The sequence below is a fragment of the Aptenodytes forsteri genome, unplaced genomic scaffold, assembly GCF_000699145.1.
Source record: "Aptenodytes forsteri isolate BGI_AS27 unplaced genomic scaffold, ASM69914v1 Scaffold122, whole genome shotgun sequence".
NCBI classification, from domain to species: Eukaryota; Metazoa; Chordata; class Aves; order Sphenisciformes; family Spheniscidae; genus Aptenodytes; species Aptenodytes forsteri.
In genome coordinates this window covers 514,608-531,493 of record NW_008794009.1, presented here as the reverse complement: position 1 = coordinate 531,493, position 16,886 = coordinate 514,608, and the positions used below count along the sequence as shown (strand labels likewise).

At 36.7% G+C, this 16,886-nt stretch overlaps 1 protein-coding gene across 1 annotated transcript in view; it reads right to left on the bottom strand.

The window, feature by feature from the left end:
- MAP3K4 (mitogen-activated protein kinase kinase kinase 4) overlaps positions 1-16,886 on the bottom strand; it is a 61,475-nt gene that overhangs the window by 21,372 nt on the left and 23,217 nt on the right. Inside the window, exons 7-16 of the mRNA XM_009290108.1 lie at positions 16,686-16,802; positions 16,155-16,254; positions 15,986-16,069; positions 13,477-13,743; positions 11,412-11,561; positions 10,201-10,362; positions 8,845-8,978; positions 5,501-5,579; positions 3,019-3,085; positions 648-744 (exon numbers count right to left, since the gene is read on the bottom strand). Coding sequence (XP_009288383.1) covers positions 648-744; positions 3,019-3,085; positions 5,501-5,579; positions 8,845-8,978; positions 10,201-10,362; positions 11,412-11,561; positions 13,477-13,743; positions 15,986-16,069; positions 16,155-16,254; positions 16,686-16,802 — 1,257 coding nt within the window. The remainder of the gene's footprint in view (positions 1-647; positions 745-3,018; positions 3,086-5,500; positions 5,580-8,844; positions 8,979-10,200; positions 10,363-11,411; positions 11,562-13,476; positions 13,744-15,985; positions 16,070-16,154; positions 16,255-16,685; positions 16,803-16,886) is intronic.

Here is a 16,886-nt window from a genome sequence, read left to right as displayed (position 1 = left end):
AAAAAAAAAAAAAAAAGTCAAGTGTAGAGTTTAACACTGTGCTGATCATCTTGAAAAATAAGGTCCTCTGTGTAAAAATATGCATGGCAAAGTTTATTTTGAAATTTTTAAAAACTATTTTTGCATTAATTCTCATGTCAACACTTTCAAAGGGAAGCAAAACCATCCATTGTTTTAAGCTCCTTCACAGCAGGTTGGTAATGACGCAGAAATGCCACCATATTCCAGAATGCTACATTTTTAAGTCTTACCTATGCTAAACTACAGAAAGCATTGTCACAGGCATGTATGCAGACATTCAAAGTGGGGAAGGACATAAAAGTCTTGTTAATGAGCAGTTTTCACTGAATTAAAGCTTGTTACATTGAAACACTGTTTTCAGGAAAGACAAAGGGGATAAGAATGACTTCAAAGTGAGAAAGCATGCATCAATAAAAACTGTAAAATAACTGTAAAATTGGGGGGGGGTGGGGAGAGAAAAAGAAACTATGTTGTCCTTAAAAGCACATCGATAAAATTCGGATCACTAACATGCTAATTTTTTCTAGCTGCTTTGCCCTCAACAGGGAAGAAAAGGTGTTCCACTTACTAACAGCATAGCCAAGAGAGGATAAACTAGTTTAGAACTCTGTACTAATGCTAAATACCTGAAGCCTTCAGGCGTGGGGATGATAAGATGAGGATTTGGTGGATCACTATGGCACCGAGGTACTTTTACAGGACGGGGACTGTTTCGATGAATAGCTGCAAACATAAAAAAGGTAGCACATTTACTCAGATGTCAGAAAAACCTCTGTTAGGGCCATTTCAAGACACAAAATTTAAAAAAAAATCCTATTTTACAGAGTTAAGTGTGAACTGGCACATATTTTCTTATCCTTTAAGAAAAATCCAAATTATTCCAATTTTAAATACATAAATTGTATGTATTAATATTATTCATATTATTGTATCACGTAACTCATCTATAAAATAATGAAAATTCTCCAGAGAATTAAAAATTAGGAATTAGAAGATGTGTACTTACTTCACTAAAATTACATCTTCATTATTTCAACTTCACAGATTAAAGATGTTTTGTTATCTTATTGCAAAATAAATATCAACAAACCAAATAATAATTAAAAAGCAAACAGTGTTATTATGTTCCTTTTGGATCAGAATTAGTTTTTGCAGACAATAATAGAAAGCAGAATGAGCTGGGGAAAAACCCCACATATGGCAGTTTTACCCATACTAATGGCCCCCTTGACAGTCTGCACCAAGGAAGTGGTACAAAGGGACAGGGTCAAACCTAAATGAGCCGTCATTGTCCTCACGCTTAGCTCATTCAGTGCCTGTAAGAGTAGTCTGCAGCATCTTCCCCTTCCCTCAACCCCTCCTTAATTAGCCAGAAAAATACTGTGGCAGTCACATCGCAAGATAGCTGACTGCCCATCAAAACATGAGTCAGTACTTTCTGCCAGGCTAGGTTAATCACAGTGAGCTGAGTTTCTGCCTTGTTTGCACTACCAGGACAAGTAAAAGATGCCAGGGCCAGATGTTGTCCTGTTATAATTCACAAGGACACTAGCGGAAGACCCAGAAGGCAGAACCTAACCCACATGGGTGGACATAGGCTGTTTCACAAAGCAAAAAGACAGGATAAAACACCAGGAGACCCACAGCTATGTGCCTACAGGCAGCAGCATGAACACAACTGGATCCTCAGTTGTGTCTGGGAAGCTTTGGGAAAAGGGGTAAAGATCACAGCGGGTTTAAGTCCCTCAACACGGTATGCAAATGGAACTAGGAATTATTATTTTTCTCCTGACCACAAGATAGAAAGGGGTATCTGCAATATCTGCAGCCAGGATACAGTGTACGTTTAGTTAATGTTTCTTTCACATGTATTAAAGTTTCAGCCTGCTGTTCAAGTCTGCGCCATCCATCTGTGTCACCCCCTCCCCATGCCTCTGAGCCAAAAGCTGTCAAGCAATTTAGTTAGTGTCATCTGCTGTGTCTGCAATAGCATTTATAAGAGTTTCGGTACTTTGGCATCATCGTGCTAGTGATTTACCTAAAATGGGCCTTCCTCTGAACAACAGTATCAAAAGTCAATGTACAGGTTTTGCGTCACAGTACAGAATTTGCCTAAAATTTATTTTAGACTATGCTTCTTTCCAAAGGATTGGACTGGCCTTCATTGTGAAAGGTTTCTCAGCTATAAGAGTTTCTCATCAAAATTATATCAAAACTGAAACTTTCCTGAAATACTGAAAAACCTCCTCTTGCTTGAGTCAAATTACCTTCCCTTCATGTCTTCTGCCATCAACCCTGTCCGGGAAGCGGACATCAGGAGAAAGAAAAGAAGACGTGGTATTTTGAAAGTTAAACCAGTCAATGGACTTGGGAGGAGAAAGAGAGAAACAGTGCTGAGAAAGAGATATGTAAAAGGGAAACACAGCTGAGGAAACATCCTTTTCTCAAGATAAACAATGAAATATGTTGATGTCACTCTAATGCCAAAGATAATTTTTACACTATGACAAATTTTGTGATATTGGAGAACTATTTCCCACAGCTCTATCGTCAAGCCCCCAGGTGTAAATCCTCTGTACCTCAATACTTATATAAAGTCCATCAGCAGTGTAAATATCTGCAGTGCCACAATTAAATTTTGGGAGAGGAAGCTGTAACTGCCTCCTTAAAGTTATAATCACTTCTTTACCCAACCTTTAAAAAAATCACAATTTTTTTCCAGAAGATCTGCAAGACTTCACAGGGATTCAAGGACAAAAATCAGAGGAAAGCATCTGTAAAGCTTTTAAATTTCTTGAGTAAAACCCCCATGTATTTATTTATATTTTGTCAGGCAATAATGGTTTCACATCAACAATCATGAAAAACTTAAAACTTAAAAATACTTTTATTGGTATTTCTAGCATTTTAAAATTACTTTACAATCAAAATTCTGTAACAATAGCAGCAAAGCTCCAGAACAAATGCCAGTAACTTCTGCCTTACCAAGGTACAAACCTGTAACAGGACTGTGTGGTTTTCCAATAACATGGCCAATGCACTCATTCATCAGAGCTTGTAAACTCTAGAAAAGACAAACAGAAAAAGTTGTGATGTTTTATGTTCAAGAGAGCCAACAGTCATATGGTAAAGCTAGCAGTAATAAAATGACACTGGTTAAGTGTGTAATCTGTCAAGTAAGCACCCCCACATTCTATCAATTATATTAAAGTTCTAGATTCACATTAGGGTTTTGACTACGTTGATCTTTTTTTTTTTTAAGCTAGAAGTCTTAGTCTTGTCTTGCCTTTTGGCCTTGTCAAAATTACATAACCATAAGAACTGAACAATGATACATCATAAAGAACATTACATAATATAAAAATAGTGGAACTTAAAAATATCCATTGTAAATAAAATTAAAAATCAAGCGTGCTGGAAAAAGTTGCAACAACCTCCTCTGCCCTCCCTCTCCCCACCCCAAGAAGAAACACCCAAAGAAAATGGGTGAGAGTATGACAGCCTGAATCACAAGACTAAAGTCTGTAAAACAACAAATATGAAGCACTGCATATTAAAAGAAATCCACGTTCCTTATCTGCCCATGAAGTTAGCAAAACTTTCACGGAAGGGTGTTTAATAGTTAAACCACTGAACTGGGGCTCAGGCAATCTGAGCCTAATTACTGGGTGTACTATTAACTGTGTATGTAACCTTGGACAAGTTATTAAATCTTCCTCTGGTTCAATTTACTTGTCAGAACACCAGGGATAAAATATGTCTTCACAATAAAGAATTAAAATTATGTTCTTAGGTACAGTTGCTATGAAGGCCACTTCTATACACCAGTCATTCAGACTAGTCAAAATTTCTTCCAGAAATTCAGAAACTTAGTGAAGACCAGGAACTTGAAGCTAGATTAACAAAAAAAAAACCAACTTAAAGAGGAAAAAAAAAAAGGAAAAAAAGTGTTTAGTCTGTGATTGGCATATCTTATCAACCCAGACTGAGCTAGAATCTCAGCTTTAGATCTAGACTGCCCTTCTTCTATGACATCAGGTATTATTTAAATAAGAGATTAGGATCGACATACGCATTTCTAGGTGAAATGCCATGACCTGTGTTATACAGGAGTCAGATTAAACAAAGTGGCTTCAAGTGATGCTCTCCAAAACTGAAATGCAGTTAAGAAAGCAAAAGTTCAGAAATGCAGTTAAGGTTTTTGTTTCCCACCTTTCTCTCCCACTTGCTCAAAGTCTGACTTCACTCCATCTTAAATAACACTGGCTCTGAATTCTTTTCTCGGTACATGTGAAACCTCTGTCATAAAAACATTCTATTTGAAGAAGTGCCGTGATATCGTAGATAGTTATCAGTCAACAGAAACAAACTCACGCATGATTGCTTTTTAACTCTCCTTCAAGGTCACAACAAGGTTATCAATTCCATTTTTGGACAAAGTTACCAGTTTATAATGTCAAAGGCAACATTAGATTTTCTGAGCTTCTTTCCTCCTTAGAAGCCTCCCTCTAAATACTGAAGAGATCTCTAGCAAGACAGTATCACTAAAATATACATGTATTACTCTTCAAAATACCAGGTGTTTTAGAAACTGTGTCAAAGCAAATAAAGTTGAGGGGCTACTTCCTAAAGCTAAAGTATTAGTGTATTTCAAATACAAGCTTAACTCTGCCATTTAGGCAGACAACCCTTTCCCAACAACGCACACATGTAAGTTACTTACATAACTTACTTGGGAGCTCTTGATAAAAATGTATGTGAAAAAACCTAAACTATACAGTTTCTGTATTACGTAAGATTAATGTGGTTGGCATTTCATAACACATCCTGAAATTAATAAAAATCAGGGATGCCGACACTCACATTCTGCTATTTTGTGGCAACTGTGCTTTCACATCTCTGTAGTACTGTACCAAGATCAGAGAAATAAATTCTCAGAATTTTATTTCCACAGGAAAACGGGGAGGGCAGAGCATACAAAAAAGCCAGTTTTAGTCTACTATTTTTTACATAGTAAATACAAAACTAAGATGCTTTAAAGTCTGTTTCACACTGACACAATTTGAAGAAATACCTTTAAACAATTGTGATTTTATATTCATACCCATAAATGAACTCTGGGTGCTAACTAAGCCTCAAAAGCTTATATTGAGAAATTTATTATGACAACTATAAATTGTAACTCTGCAGAAGAGGTCCTGTCAAATTTCCCAAGAGACAAATGGAGATAGCCTCCCAAGACAGTACCAGCAACTTGTCAGCAATCTGAAAACATTAATGCCAATGGTCACAAGCGTACTCTATTCAGAATCTTAAAAACTGAAGAGGTATCAACATCATCAGTTATATACAACAGCAATTGTTTCAGAACAGCATCTGTATTCAGACATAGCTGTATAAAAAATATCCCTGATAACATATACTGATAGCTTCACATGTATTTAGAAATAAACAACAAGCAGAATAACTTATTCCATACCAAGAAGTCATCTTCTGGGAGAGCTGAAATAAATGCCGGCTCAATGGCTTGAAGAAAATCAAAACCTTGAGTTGCCCACCTATCTCAAAGAAAAAGAAAGGACAGAAAGTGAATTGCTCTTCAGCTAAAGCCATCATAAGAGTTTCAACAACATCCAACAACAGTAAATGGCAGTTACTTATTTTTCCTCTGAAAAATATGATAAAAGCTTTGTAAGAAAATGGATTAATATATGAGGTAATATATTTAGCTTGTATTAATATTTGCCAAGTTATATTCGGACAAAGTCTGATTTTAGCAAGGACACTGCCAACTAAAGTGAGCAGGCCTTGCTACATATCTCAACTCTTATCTGTGCTATCTTCAGGAACAGCATCACCAATTCACTCATAATATGTTGGCAACAAGCCAAACCACTATGTCCCCTGCCTGAATTCATAGAATCATAGGACATTCCGAGTTGGAAGGGGACCCACAAGGATCATCAGAGTCCAACTCCTGACTCCACACAGGGCAACCTGAAAGTTAAACTGTATATTTAAGAGCATTGTCCAAACGCTTCTTGAACACTGACAGGCCTGCGGCCATGACCACTTCCATGGGGAGCTTGTTTCAGTGCTTGACCGCCCACTCAGTGAAGAACTTTTTCCTAATATCCAATCTGAACTTCCCCCAATGCAGCTTTAATCCATCCCCTCACGTCCTATCACCAGACACCAGAGAGATGAGATCAGCACCTCCCCCTCCACTCCCCCTCATGAGGAAGTTGTAGAGAGCAATGAGGTCAGCCCTCAGCCTCCTCTTCTCTAAGCTGAGCAAACCTAGTATTCTCAGCCGCTCCTCATAAGTCTTACCTTCTAGTCCTTTCACCATCTTCGTTGCCCTCCTTTAGACATACTGTAACATTTTTACATCCTTCTTATATTGTGGTGCCCAAAAGTGCACACAGTACTCGAGGTGAGGCTGCACCAATGCTAAGTATGGTGGGAAAATCACTTCTTTCAACTGGTTAGCTATACTGTGCCTAATGCACCCCAGGATATGGTTAGCCCTTTTCGCCACCAGGGCACATTGTTGACTCACATAGAGCTTACCATCAACCAGAACCCCGAGATCCCTTTCTGCAGCGCTGCACTCCAACCTCTTGGCCCCTGATCTATATGTATATCCAGGATTACACCACTCCAAGGTGCAAAATCTGACATTTTTCCTTGTTAAATTTCATAAGGTTGGTGATTACCCAGCACTCATAATCTATCAAGATCTCTCTGTAAGGCCTCTCTGCCCTCAAGGGAATCAATGGCTCCTCCTAATTTAGTATCGTTGGCAAACTTACTTAGTATGTACTCAACTCCTGTGTCCAGATCATTGATAAAAACATTGAAGAGAACTGGCCCTAAAATTGAACCCTGAGGAACACCCTAGTGACTGGCCACCAGACAGATGTTACCCCATGTAACTCCAACTCTTTGAGCCCAACTCTTCAGCCAATTGTTCACCCATCATATTGTGCACATGTCTACCTGTATGCTGGACAATTTGTCCACAAGGATATTGTGAGAGATGGTGTCAAAAGCTTTGCTAAAATAATAATTAAAAAAAAAAAAACCCACAAACAAACAATCACATCCAGTGCCTTCTCTTCGTCCACTAGGTGGGTAACCTTGTCATAAGAGGATATTTAGTTAGTAAGGCATGGCTTGCCCTCCATGAACCCATGTTGACTTTGACCAATGACTACACTGTCTCTGAAGTGTTTTTCAATAACTCCCAGAATAATCTTCTCCATAATTTTACCAGGAACTGAAGTGTGACTGACAGGCCTATTATTACCAGGGTCTTCTCTCTTGCCCTTCTTAAAAATTAGAGTAACGTTTGCTAGCTTCCAGTCAAGGGGAACCTCTCCAGATTCCAAAGACCACTGATAAATAACAGAGAGGTCTCGCAATAACATCGGCCAACTTCTTCAGTACCTTGGAATGAATTCCATCAGGCCCCATAGACTTGCATGCATTCCACTGCAGTAGCAAATCTTGTACAAGCTGAAAGTCTTGGAGCTTATCACTCCCCTAGTTGTGGTCCTCTAACCCAGGGCTCCAGGGTGCATCATTTGTGTTAAAGACAGAAGCAAAGAAGGCATTAAATGTCTCTGCTTTATCTTCGTCCCTATTTGTGAGGTGACTAATCTCATCAAGTAATGGACGAATGTCGTCTTAAGTCCTTTTGCTGTTAACATACTAAAAAAAGCCTTTTAAGTTGTTTTGGGGTTTTGGGGTTTTGTTTTTTTTTTTTTTTGTTTCCTTTTGTTTTTCTAAGATTAGCACACCAAGCTAACTAGCCTATCTGCACATGGTTCAGCCTACCCACTCTTTCCTCCTCGTCTTCCAGCAAGCAGAACAAACCACCTCCAGGACACACTGATCAGCCCTATACTTTAAGGAAACAAAACTGTCACTGATGTGTAATCTGCTAGCACAGATCAATGTAAGGCACCTATTTTAATGCAAAAGAATTCTATTAAATTTCTCATATACCAGCTGCAAAATGCTGCAAAACCACCTAAATAAATCGAGTAATGGTATCATTCTGCTTGGGCCAGTTTCCCAGTTCCTCTGTTTACATCCTCAAAGTGATGTAACTTTAACTTTTTTCTTTAGTGCCCAGCAGTACAGTTTCATAGCACAGACTGTAAGCACAATTTGAGACGCCACTGGGCACAGTGGTGTCAACAGTGCCCAGTCAACACTGCTGTCAACAGACAGAAAATACTTCAGACTACAACAAAAAACATCCACAAACGCATCCACTATTGCAATCATAAAACTGAAGAATTTTCACCAGTGGAAATTCCTCATCTGTGGGCCATACTTTAGATGCTTTCAGAAAGGACTAATAAAAGGACTTCTACAGGAGGCTAATGCTCCCATATGTACATGTTTCCACAACTGGCATAAAACAATACTCCTTTCTCTGTAGAATACCCAGAGAATGACTGTTGCATATTCTGCAATCTTTATTGACTCCTGATCACATACACTTTTATTTCCAACCTAACAACCATTATCTAAAGTCTTCTAATTGTCTGGGTCCAACAATCTCCACTTTTTCTTCCCATTTTCCGTCAGCTAACATGAGGCAAAGTGTTCCACAAAATCTTCTGCTAAGCAGCTGGAGTATTCATTTGGCTTTATGCATTCACTATTCAAATTACTTTCAAAATTTAACAGCCAGAAGCATCAATAGTTCAGAACTACTTCTAAACAATAAAGCATTATTCACAGTGTGAAAAGTCCTGCATGGTATTTAAACACAAACTACTATGGCAGTAACAAGTTGGCTGTTACCTGGGTCGAGTGCCTCGGCCACTCTCACATTTTGTTAGCACATAATTCATCCATTTTCTGGCAAAGCTGATATATTTGTCTCCAATTTTCTGCCTGAATTCTCCAGACATCAGACGAACAACTTCTTTATGGTACTGTAAGAAACCAGAGATTACTTTTCAGATATTAATAAAAAGAACAAAAATACCATTTGCAGTATCAACTGGAGTATTTGCAGGCTAAACAAAACTCTACAGTATGGTAACAGTCACATCCTATTCTTAGACAAAATGATTTTACGCAAGCAGTTGCATATTTATAGAAAAAAAATCATGAAAAAGTGTATGATACAAAATGTGTTATAGTAAGAGGCAGCACTGGAGCCATATTGCATTCTTGTGTGTATATGGGCATGTGCTGATGTTTAACATCATTTAAGAAACATCCTGCATAAAAGCTCAGTTCTGTAATCAGAGATTGAACTGCAAAGTAGTGATTATTTTTAGTTATATTGCAGGTAACATTAGGGGATAAAGGAGTTATATATGTACATTTAAAAAATTAAACAGAAATACCAGCTGTTTTTTAGAAGACTATCCTTAGAAGTATGTTAGAGTATGATACAATCTTAAAAAATTTTACAAAGCTCACAGGAATCAAATAGTAAAACAGTATACTAAAAGCATCTGAACATGACATTTCCTCATCAGCAGTCTAAGGCAAGCACTCAAAAGCTATATCCACTGCATCAAAGTACCACCATAAACTTTGAAAGAATGGCTCCTATGACAGTATTATGCTATTCTAGGCTGAAAAACTGCGAGAAGCCAAGTTACACAATGACATTCAATATCAAAGGATATTTCTGATTTCATCTAAAATACTGCCAAGTAGCAGAGCCTACAAGACTACACCTGAATTCATCAAGTTCTTAAAGCTTTTGAGAGTTCCAAGCATTGCTAATTGGAGTCTGAATTTAATAGATCTATCTGTTCTTTTTCAACCATTTTCACATAAGATTTCTGTGGCAACATGTATTTTTTATGATGTTCTGCTAGAATTCTTCGTATTTCCACAGTTATAGTTACCTTATTTGCACCAATGCAAAAACAGACATTCCAATTGGTTTTTACCAATACTACAAAACAAATGTGTCATTAAGTTTTTGTTTCCTTACCTCAAACCCAAAATTATAACCCTGAATCATGGCTTCCCGGTAGTATTGCTGCAAAGTAGCAGATTCAGATTCATCAACTTCAGCATCAAACTCAGATGTGAACATGTGATCAACTCTATCAATGGCACTGCTTATCTTATTGCATAGCTGTAATGCATCACTCTGAGTAACAATGTGTCATTAAGTTTTTGTTTCCTTACCTCAAACCCAAAATTATAACCCTGAATCATGGCTTCCCGGTAGTATTGCTGCAAAGTAGCAGATTCAGATTCATCAACTTCAGCATCAAACTCAGATGTGAACATGTGATCAACTCTATCAATGGCACTGCTTATCTTATTGCATAGCTGTAATGCATCACTCTGAGTAACAACAAGAAAAACGGATGGGGGGTCAGCATCAAATTATTATTTATATTCTACAGTGGACAAGACTAAGGCAAACATGAATCTAACAATTACATTATTTTAAATGGAAATGTACTTTAATGCCATCACAATTCATTCAGTCTTGGAAAAACAAACATTTTCCACCAGTTGCACTAAGCAAGTCTTATAGTTAACTGAAGTATTATAATTAAGTTTGTTTGCTTGAGTGAGACTTTAAAACAAAGACAGTGAAGGGGGGGGGGGAACACCCAAACAAACAACACCCAACCAAAATCAGACAGACAAGAATAGAGAAAATGAGTTTTACTATCTATAATGTGACCAAGCCTTTGGTTGTATTTTCACGCTGGTATGTGGACACAGCTTCTATTGAACTCAGGGGGAACCTGATATTGCAACTTCAACCTAACAAATCTTTGCTCTTCTGGGTCCTCCAAAAAAAACCCAAACAAAAAAAAACCACCAAAGAAAACCCTCATCCAACAAAAAAACTACCACCACAACAACAAAAAAAACCCCACCAAAAACAAAAGCGAAAAAACAGCGAGACACCTACCCACTTTTACATCACAAAGCAGCCATCTTCTCCAAATATAGGGAAAAAAGTTGTTTCTTGCAGATCATGGATTTTGGTAGAATTTATTTTTATGAAAACAAACACTTCCTTTCAATTCAATAGTGCTCTCATATGAAGATGTATTTATTCTGTTTCTATTAATATTTCTATTGCATTATGGACTTGTTTCCCACTTACCCAGTGCAAAAATGATTACACCAATATTGCTCAAAAATACACTCACGAATCCTTTGCAAAAACAGAATGAAAATTGTACTGAAAGTAAAGTCCATAGAGGTTGCATAAATTACAATTGCAGAATGTGTCATTAGCATTGCAATCAAGTCTCAAATTGCAATGCTAATGACACATTCTGCAATTGTAATCAAGTCTTCTTACACATTTTTATTTATCAATGAACAAAGCACCATCAGTTTTGACTGAGATAATCTCAAAAACTGCTTACTTTTAGCTGTTGTAGAGCTTTGGCGATGACTGGTTGGCTGGATGTCTGTTCCTGGTGCAGAGATATGAGCCCTTCAATAGACTGCTGGAAAGCTTTTCTCTGACTCACAAGGTGGGCAGATTGAATGACTACAAGGAGGAGGTTATCAACCTAGGAATACAAGATACCACTAGTTCTTATAAACAAAATCCTCTCCATAAAAACATGTCCCATATCAGCAAATTCCAACTGTTTTTTTTTTTTAATTCTAAAGTATGAAAGACCTCTTTTGTCGCTACTCATGAAAATCTTTAATTCACACAGAAAAGCTTGATGCTGGCAACTGAACTTGATAAACTCTCATCTTATGAGCAGAGCTCTATTAGGGCAAATGCCACAGCAAGTTTGCAAGGGGAATATACTTCTATTCACTTCTGGAAAGGTTTGGGGAACACTGTATTAAAATTATTTTCAGAATAGTTATACACAGAAAGGCAGCATCTAAGCAAAATAATTATATTTTCTCAAAGCAGATGGAGGTAACAACCATCACATAAATAAGCACGTTTTATCCAAGTAATGTAATACACTTCAGGACAAAAACCTACTATTGAACAAGGAAAGCCATAGATTTACCACACAGTATTTGCTCAAATTTTGAAAATTATTAAAATGTAAGAATATGTTTTGGAAAACAGACCTCTGATATTGCAGAAGTCTATAAAAGTACACAGTCACAGATGGTGTCGCCTTTGCTGCGGCACTATGAGTCACATACTAAGCTCTGTTGATTTCAAACTACAGACAATGCATCTGCAACAAGTGACTCATAAAACAAGACCTACTCCATCCAGATTTGCAATACCTCATCCCCCAAAAATATTTTCATGCTCAAAATTGTTTAAATGTTGATGAGATTCTTCTATTTTATGAGTATTTTTAAAATAACACCTTACATTTTCTCCAGTTTGCAATCAGAACATGTTTTTTAAAGACACAGGACAATCTTTCTGAAGGACTTTTTACTTCCTAACCTTTCAATATTGGATTTTCAAAAATTAATAAACAGTGTTATACACATATACATATAAACACATACACAAACACCCAGCATTTTAGGTACACTTACATATGTCAGATAGAATACCGTTTGCAAACCAAATTCCATCTTTTGCTGTTTTCATTTTCTGAATGAAATGCTAACTTTGACAGAAGCCCAATGAAATTCTAAGCACTTAATCAAAGGCTGTATTTCTACTGTTCAGTCTGGAAGAAGTAACACGCTTGCACATTAAAAACAGCAGTATATACAGGAGTGACTTTTTCAACTGCCTGTAATTGCTAGAGCCCTCTGAATGCTAGAGGCCAGGCACAGCGACACAGAAAGTCACTCTGTTCGTGGACAGTAGAGCCCATTTATGGTAGGGATCCAAGGAACTGCATGACATACCAAAAGGAAAATTCACTTCGCTTAACATAAGGATATGAGAACAGGAGGGGCAGGGAGCTGCAGCTGGCTCAGTTGCTAGAGCGTAGCAGAACTGCTGGCAGGGAACCCCTGTTGGCTTGGGATGAAGGGAAGTATGACTGGAAAGATTTCTTCCTGCAGAACATCCAGTAGCTTCCACAGAAATTCAACTTTAAATGTCACAATTCATCCAAGATTGAAAGTACCCGGTTTCATGCCTCAGTGTGTGTAAAGCACACAACTGCCGCACGTTCTTGGAGACTGGTGACTTCTTAATAAAATGTACAGTTTTCAAGTCCTATCCACACTTCTGATACTGAACCCCCAACTAGATATTGAAAGTATCTCTTTATTATAAAAGTCCAACCCTGAAAAACGGACATTGTAGAGATTAATCTTTGTAAGAATGCTAAAATCCATTTAATTTAATACTTGCATTAACACAACCAAGAATCAACCCTATCCTTGAATTTAAAAGGATATGTCCTTATAAAAGGATATGTGTCCTATAAAAGGACACATGCCTCACTTAAATTACTGTGGTTAATCTGAAAGGATAAGCATTCACAGAAGTGTGGAGATCACATGAACAGGGAAAAAAAAAACAACAAAACCCACCTGCATGGTACGCAGCGTATCAACAGTTTCTACTTGTGGCACTACTTTGACCGGCTGACCCTCCCATGCACTCCAGCTGTCATCTAATTCATGGTCTTTATCACTGTGTTTGGTCATTAGTAAATAGGCCTCATATGCAACCTCATCTGAATCCTTTGAGCAATCCTTTCCAGCAGCTGCATTGAGAAGCTGTAAAATCACAGATTTTTCCCCTGCAATACTATTTGGTACAAATACTTGTAAACTCTCAAGTCCAGGGATTTGTACCTGTAGAAAAAAAATAAAAATATTCTGAATGAGTGAGTCTCACTGTCTTCTATGATACATAAAATAGATAAATGTCATCTCATTTAAGCAGCAGGGAGAGTTTCCTTCTTAAACAGCTGTGCAATATATATACTAAACCAATATATTCAGCCATTTTTGCACTAAAACTCAAAATGCATTATAAGAAATTATTTGTCTTGAAATCCACCAGATCACCAACTTTCAGTGACATCTTTCCTTGCACCTTCAATTGATCCTTCTACATATTCTTCTAAAGGAATCCTGTTACAAAAAAGTCCAATTTCACATATATACTACATATGTGTGTGTATATGTATAAAATATATATACAGTATAAAATACATATACACATATTTTAAAAAGTAAATTAGTCAAGACTTATTTAAGACTTACGAAGCACACATTTTTAAGACTGGAATATTAAAAGAAGAAAAATTCCTTCAGGAGCTCTAAGAATCCACATAACATTTCTAATGGCTACAAGAGTAAGCAAAAATATGGCTAAAAAAATATCAGTTATTCTTTTACTATTCATGAAAGAAAGGTTCATTAAGTCCAATAAGAGTGTTTGCTTTTAATAAAATACTGCTTATACTACTTAAAAACTACTTCTGCATTATATCTGTCACATTGGTAACAATACTTTAACCAAGTCAGGCATCAGAATCAGACTGTGAAAACAATAAAATAGTTGATACCTGTGATTTGACATGAGGTAACTGACTTACAATGAAGTTTAATTCTCTCTTTTCAGAGTTTGATGTCATCAAGCTAAGACAAAACACTGCACTCAACTTTTTTACCATTAGGCAGCCATATTTTATTAATTAAAACCATTATAATCTATAGCTCAATGTAAAAACTAGGTGGTTGTTACTGAAAGCTAAAATAGTTTCCCAAAACTAATGAGCATCTGACTGAAAAGGCTGTTAAAAATTTAAAGTCCCTACAGGATGTTAGAGGGACAATATATGAAGTGTTAATCACCAAAATGTGTGTCATTTTGAGTGGTGAAAAAAGGGGAGAGGTAATAAATAGAGAGGGATACATCTTGAGATCCAAATAATCTATCTAGATTATTTAACCCATGCACTTACACAGATTTTTCAAACTCAAGATTCAATTTTTTCTTCAAAACATGTGCATAAGAACAGTGATACTATCTTTAACTAAAAGGTCTACCAAATTTAATACTGTGTATTAAAGCAGACAAGAGTGGATACCTGGGGAAAAATATTTTTTAAAAGTAAACATATACTAATTTCCCTGACTATTCTCCCACTCTTAAACAATTCACAGACCAGGGTCCTGCTGAGCCAGATGTATTATCCATGTATTTAACAACCCTTTATGAACTTCTCTCCTATGAACTTGTCAGTCTCCCCTTGAACCAATTTCTACTTTTAGCAATCATTTACATCAATCTAACAAGAACTTTGTCATGCAAAAGTTGGTAGATTATTTCCCAGTTGGGAATTATATATATTAAATGTATGGAAGGACAAAAAAGAACAGCAGATCCAAGTAAATTTAATCTGTTGAAGCAATTTATTTACCTAAATTCAAACTACAATAAAAATTTTGTTGACCTAGGAATTTTTAAGGAATAAAGTGCAAAACCATAAATGCGGGAATTTATAGCGCCGTAAATATTGGGCACCGAGAGTTTAACCTACTTTTGCTGTACAACAGTTTTCTAGCAATAGTTATTCTGAAACAGAACACAGTCCCTGCATTTCTCACATCCGTAGTACTCTCAAGGAAGCTTGCTAGAGCAGACCTCCACTATACAAGTACACAAAACACAGGTCCATAGTCTGAGATTATCTACTTAAACATGTCCATTTACTGATGTATTTGTTTACCTCATAAACTTTAAAGCATTTATTTTTCATAACACTCCCTACTAAGTGTTATTACTCCCCTCCCACAAATGAGTAAGTACTGTTGAAGCAAAATGGCTTTTCCTAAGTCAAAGAGAATTTTTGGGAAGACAAGGAATTAGACACTGATTTCCCAAAACACAGACTAGCATTCTCACTCACACAAACACAGGTACAGAAAATAATTTGACTGCCACAATTCAATATTAAATACACAACATTTTAAATGTTGAGATATAGATGCCATATTAAAAAAATCTAAAAGTATGTCAATAAATATCCTTTGACATTTTGCTTAGCATCACCACTCTACTTTCGTCCCTCTAAACTGAATTTACCTTCGCATACTCTTTTGTTTTCAGAGCGTTCAGAAGATCTCTCACAGGGGCTGACAATGCAAATTCTGCTGCTATTTCAAGGTCCTACAAGTAATGACAAAACAAAAGAATATGCTTTCAGACTGAATTTCTTTAAAGCATATAAGATGAGACTCTACTGTTAACTTACCTTCCTCAGCATTTTAGCAAAACCAAGAGCTTTGGAGGCCCTTTCTCTAGCTTCATGAAACAGTTCTTTGAGTGCTCGGCTGGTCTCTATAACAGACCTCCTGAAACATTGATAAGAATGAAGTCACAATGATTTATTAAATCATATTGCATTTTTATAGCTATTAGAAAATAAGGATTATTTACATATATGTCAAAAGAAAGAACATAGAAAAGATAAATATTTACAAGCAGCTGACTGAAATAAATTGAACTTGCACAGGCACATTTTTGGTAAGGATATAAAAATTGAATTTAAAGAATGTTACATAAACAATCTCTCATACCCTGAACTAAAAAGAAGGTTACTAGGCTTCGAACAAACAAAACGATGGTTCATTACTACTGCATACAGAAATATCAGCAATAAAGTCTATGGAGTCTTGCATTTATGAAGTTTTCATTCTAAGAAATGAAATGCAGTATGTACCTGTCAGGGCTACAGAAACACAAGTAAGTGTGTTTATTATTATTAAGCCAAAGGTCTTAGTACCTGATTTCATCTGATGCAGTACTGTCATCGGCACTGGCCCAAAATTCATCACAACTGTCTTGTAGTCCAGAATCTAAAAATATTCCTGTAGATTTCAGCAGCATTCCCGCAATATCACTGTAGCAACAGAAACAGTGGAACTTCAGAGTCTTATTCAGGTAGCATGGCACCTTAAACTTCTTCCTACTCTGTCCAACGCAA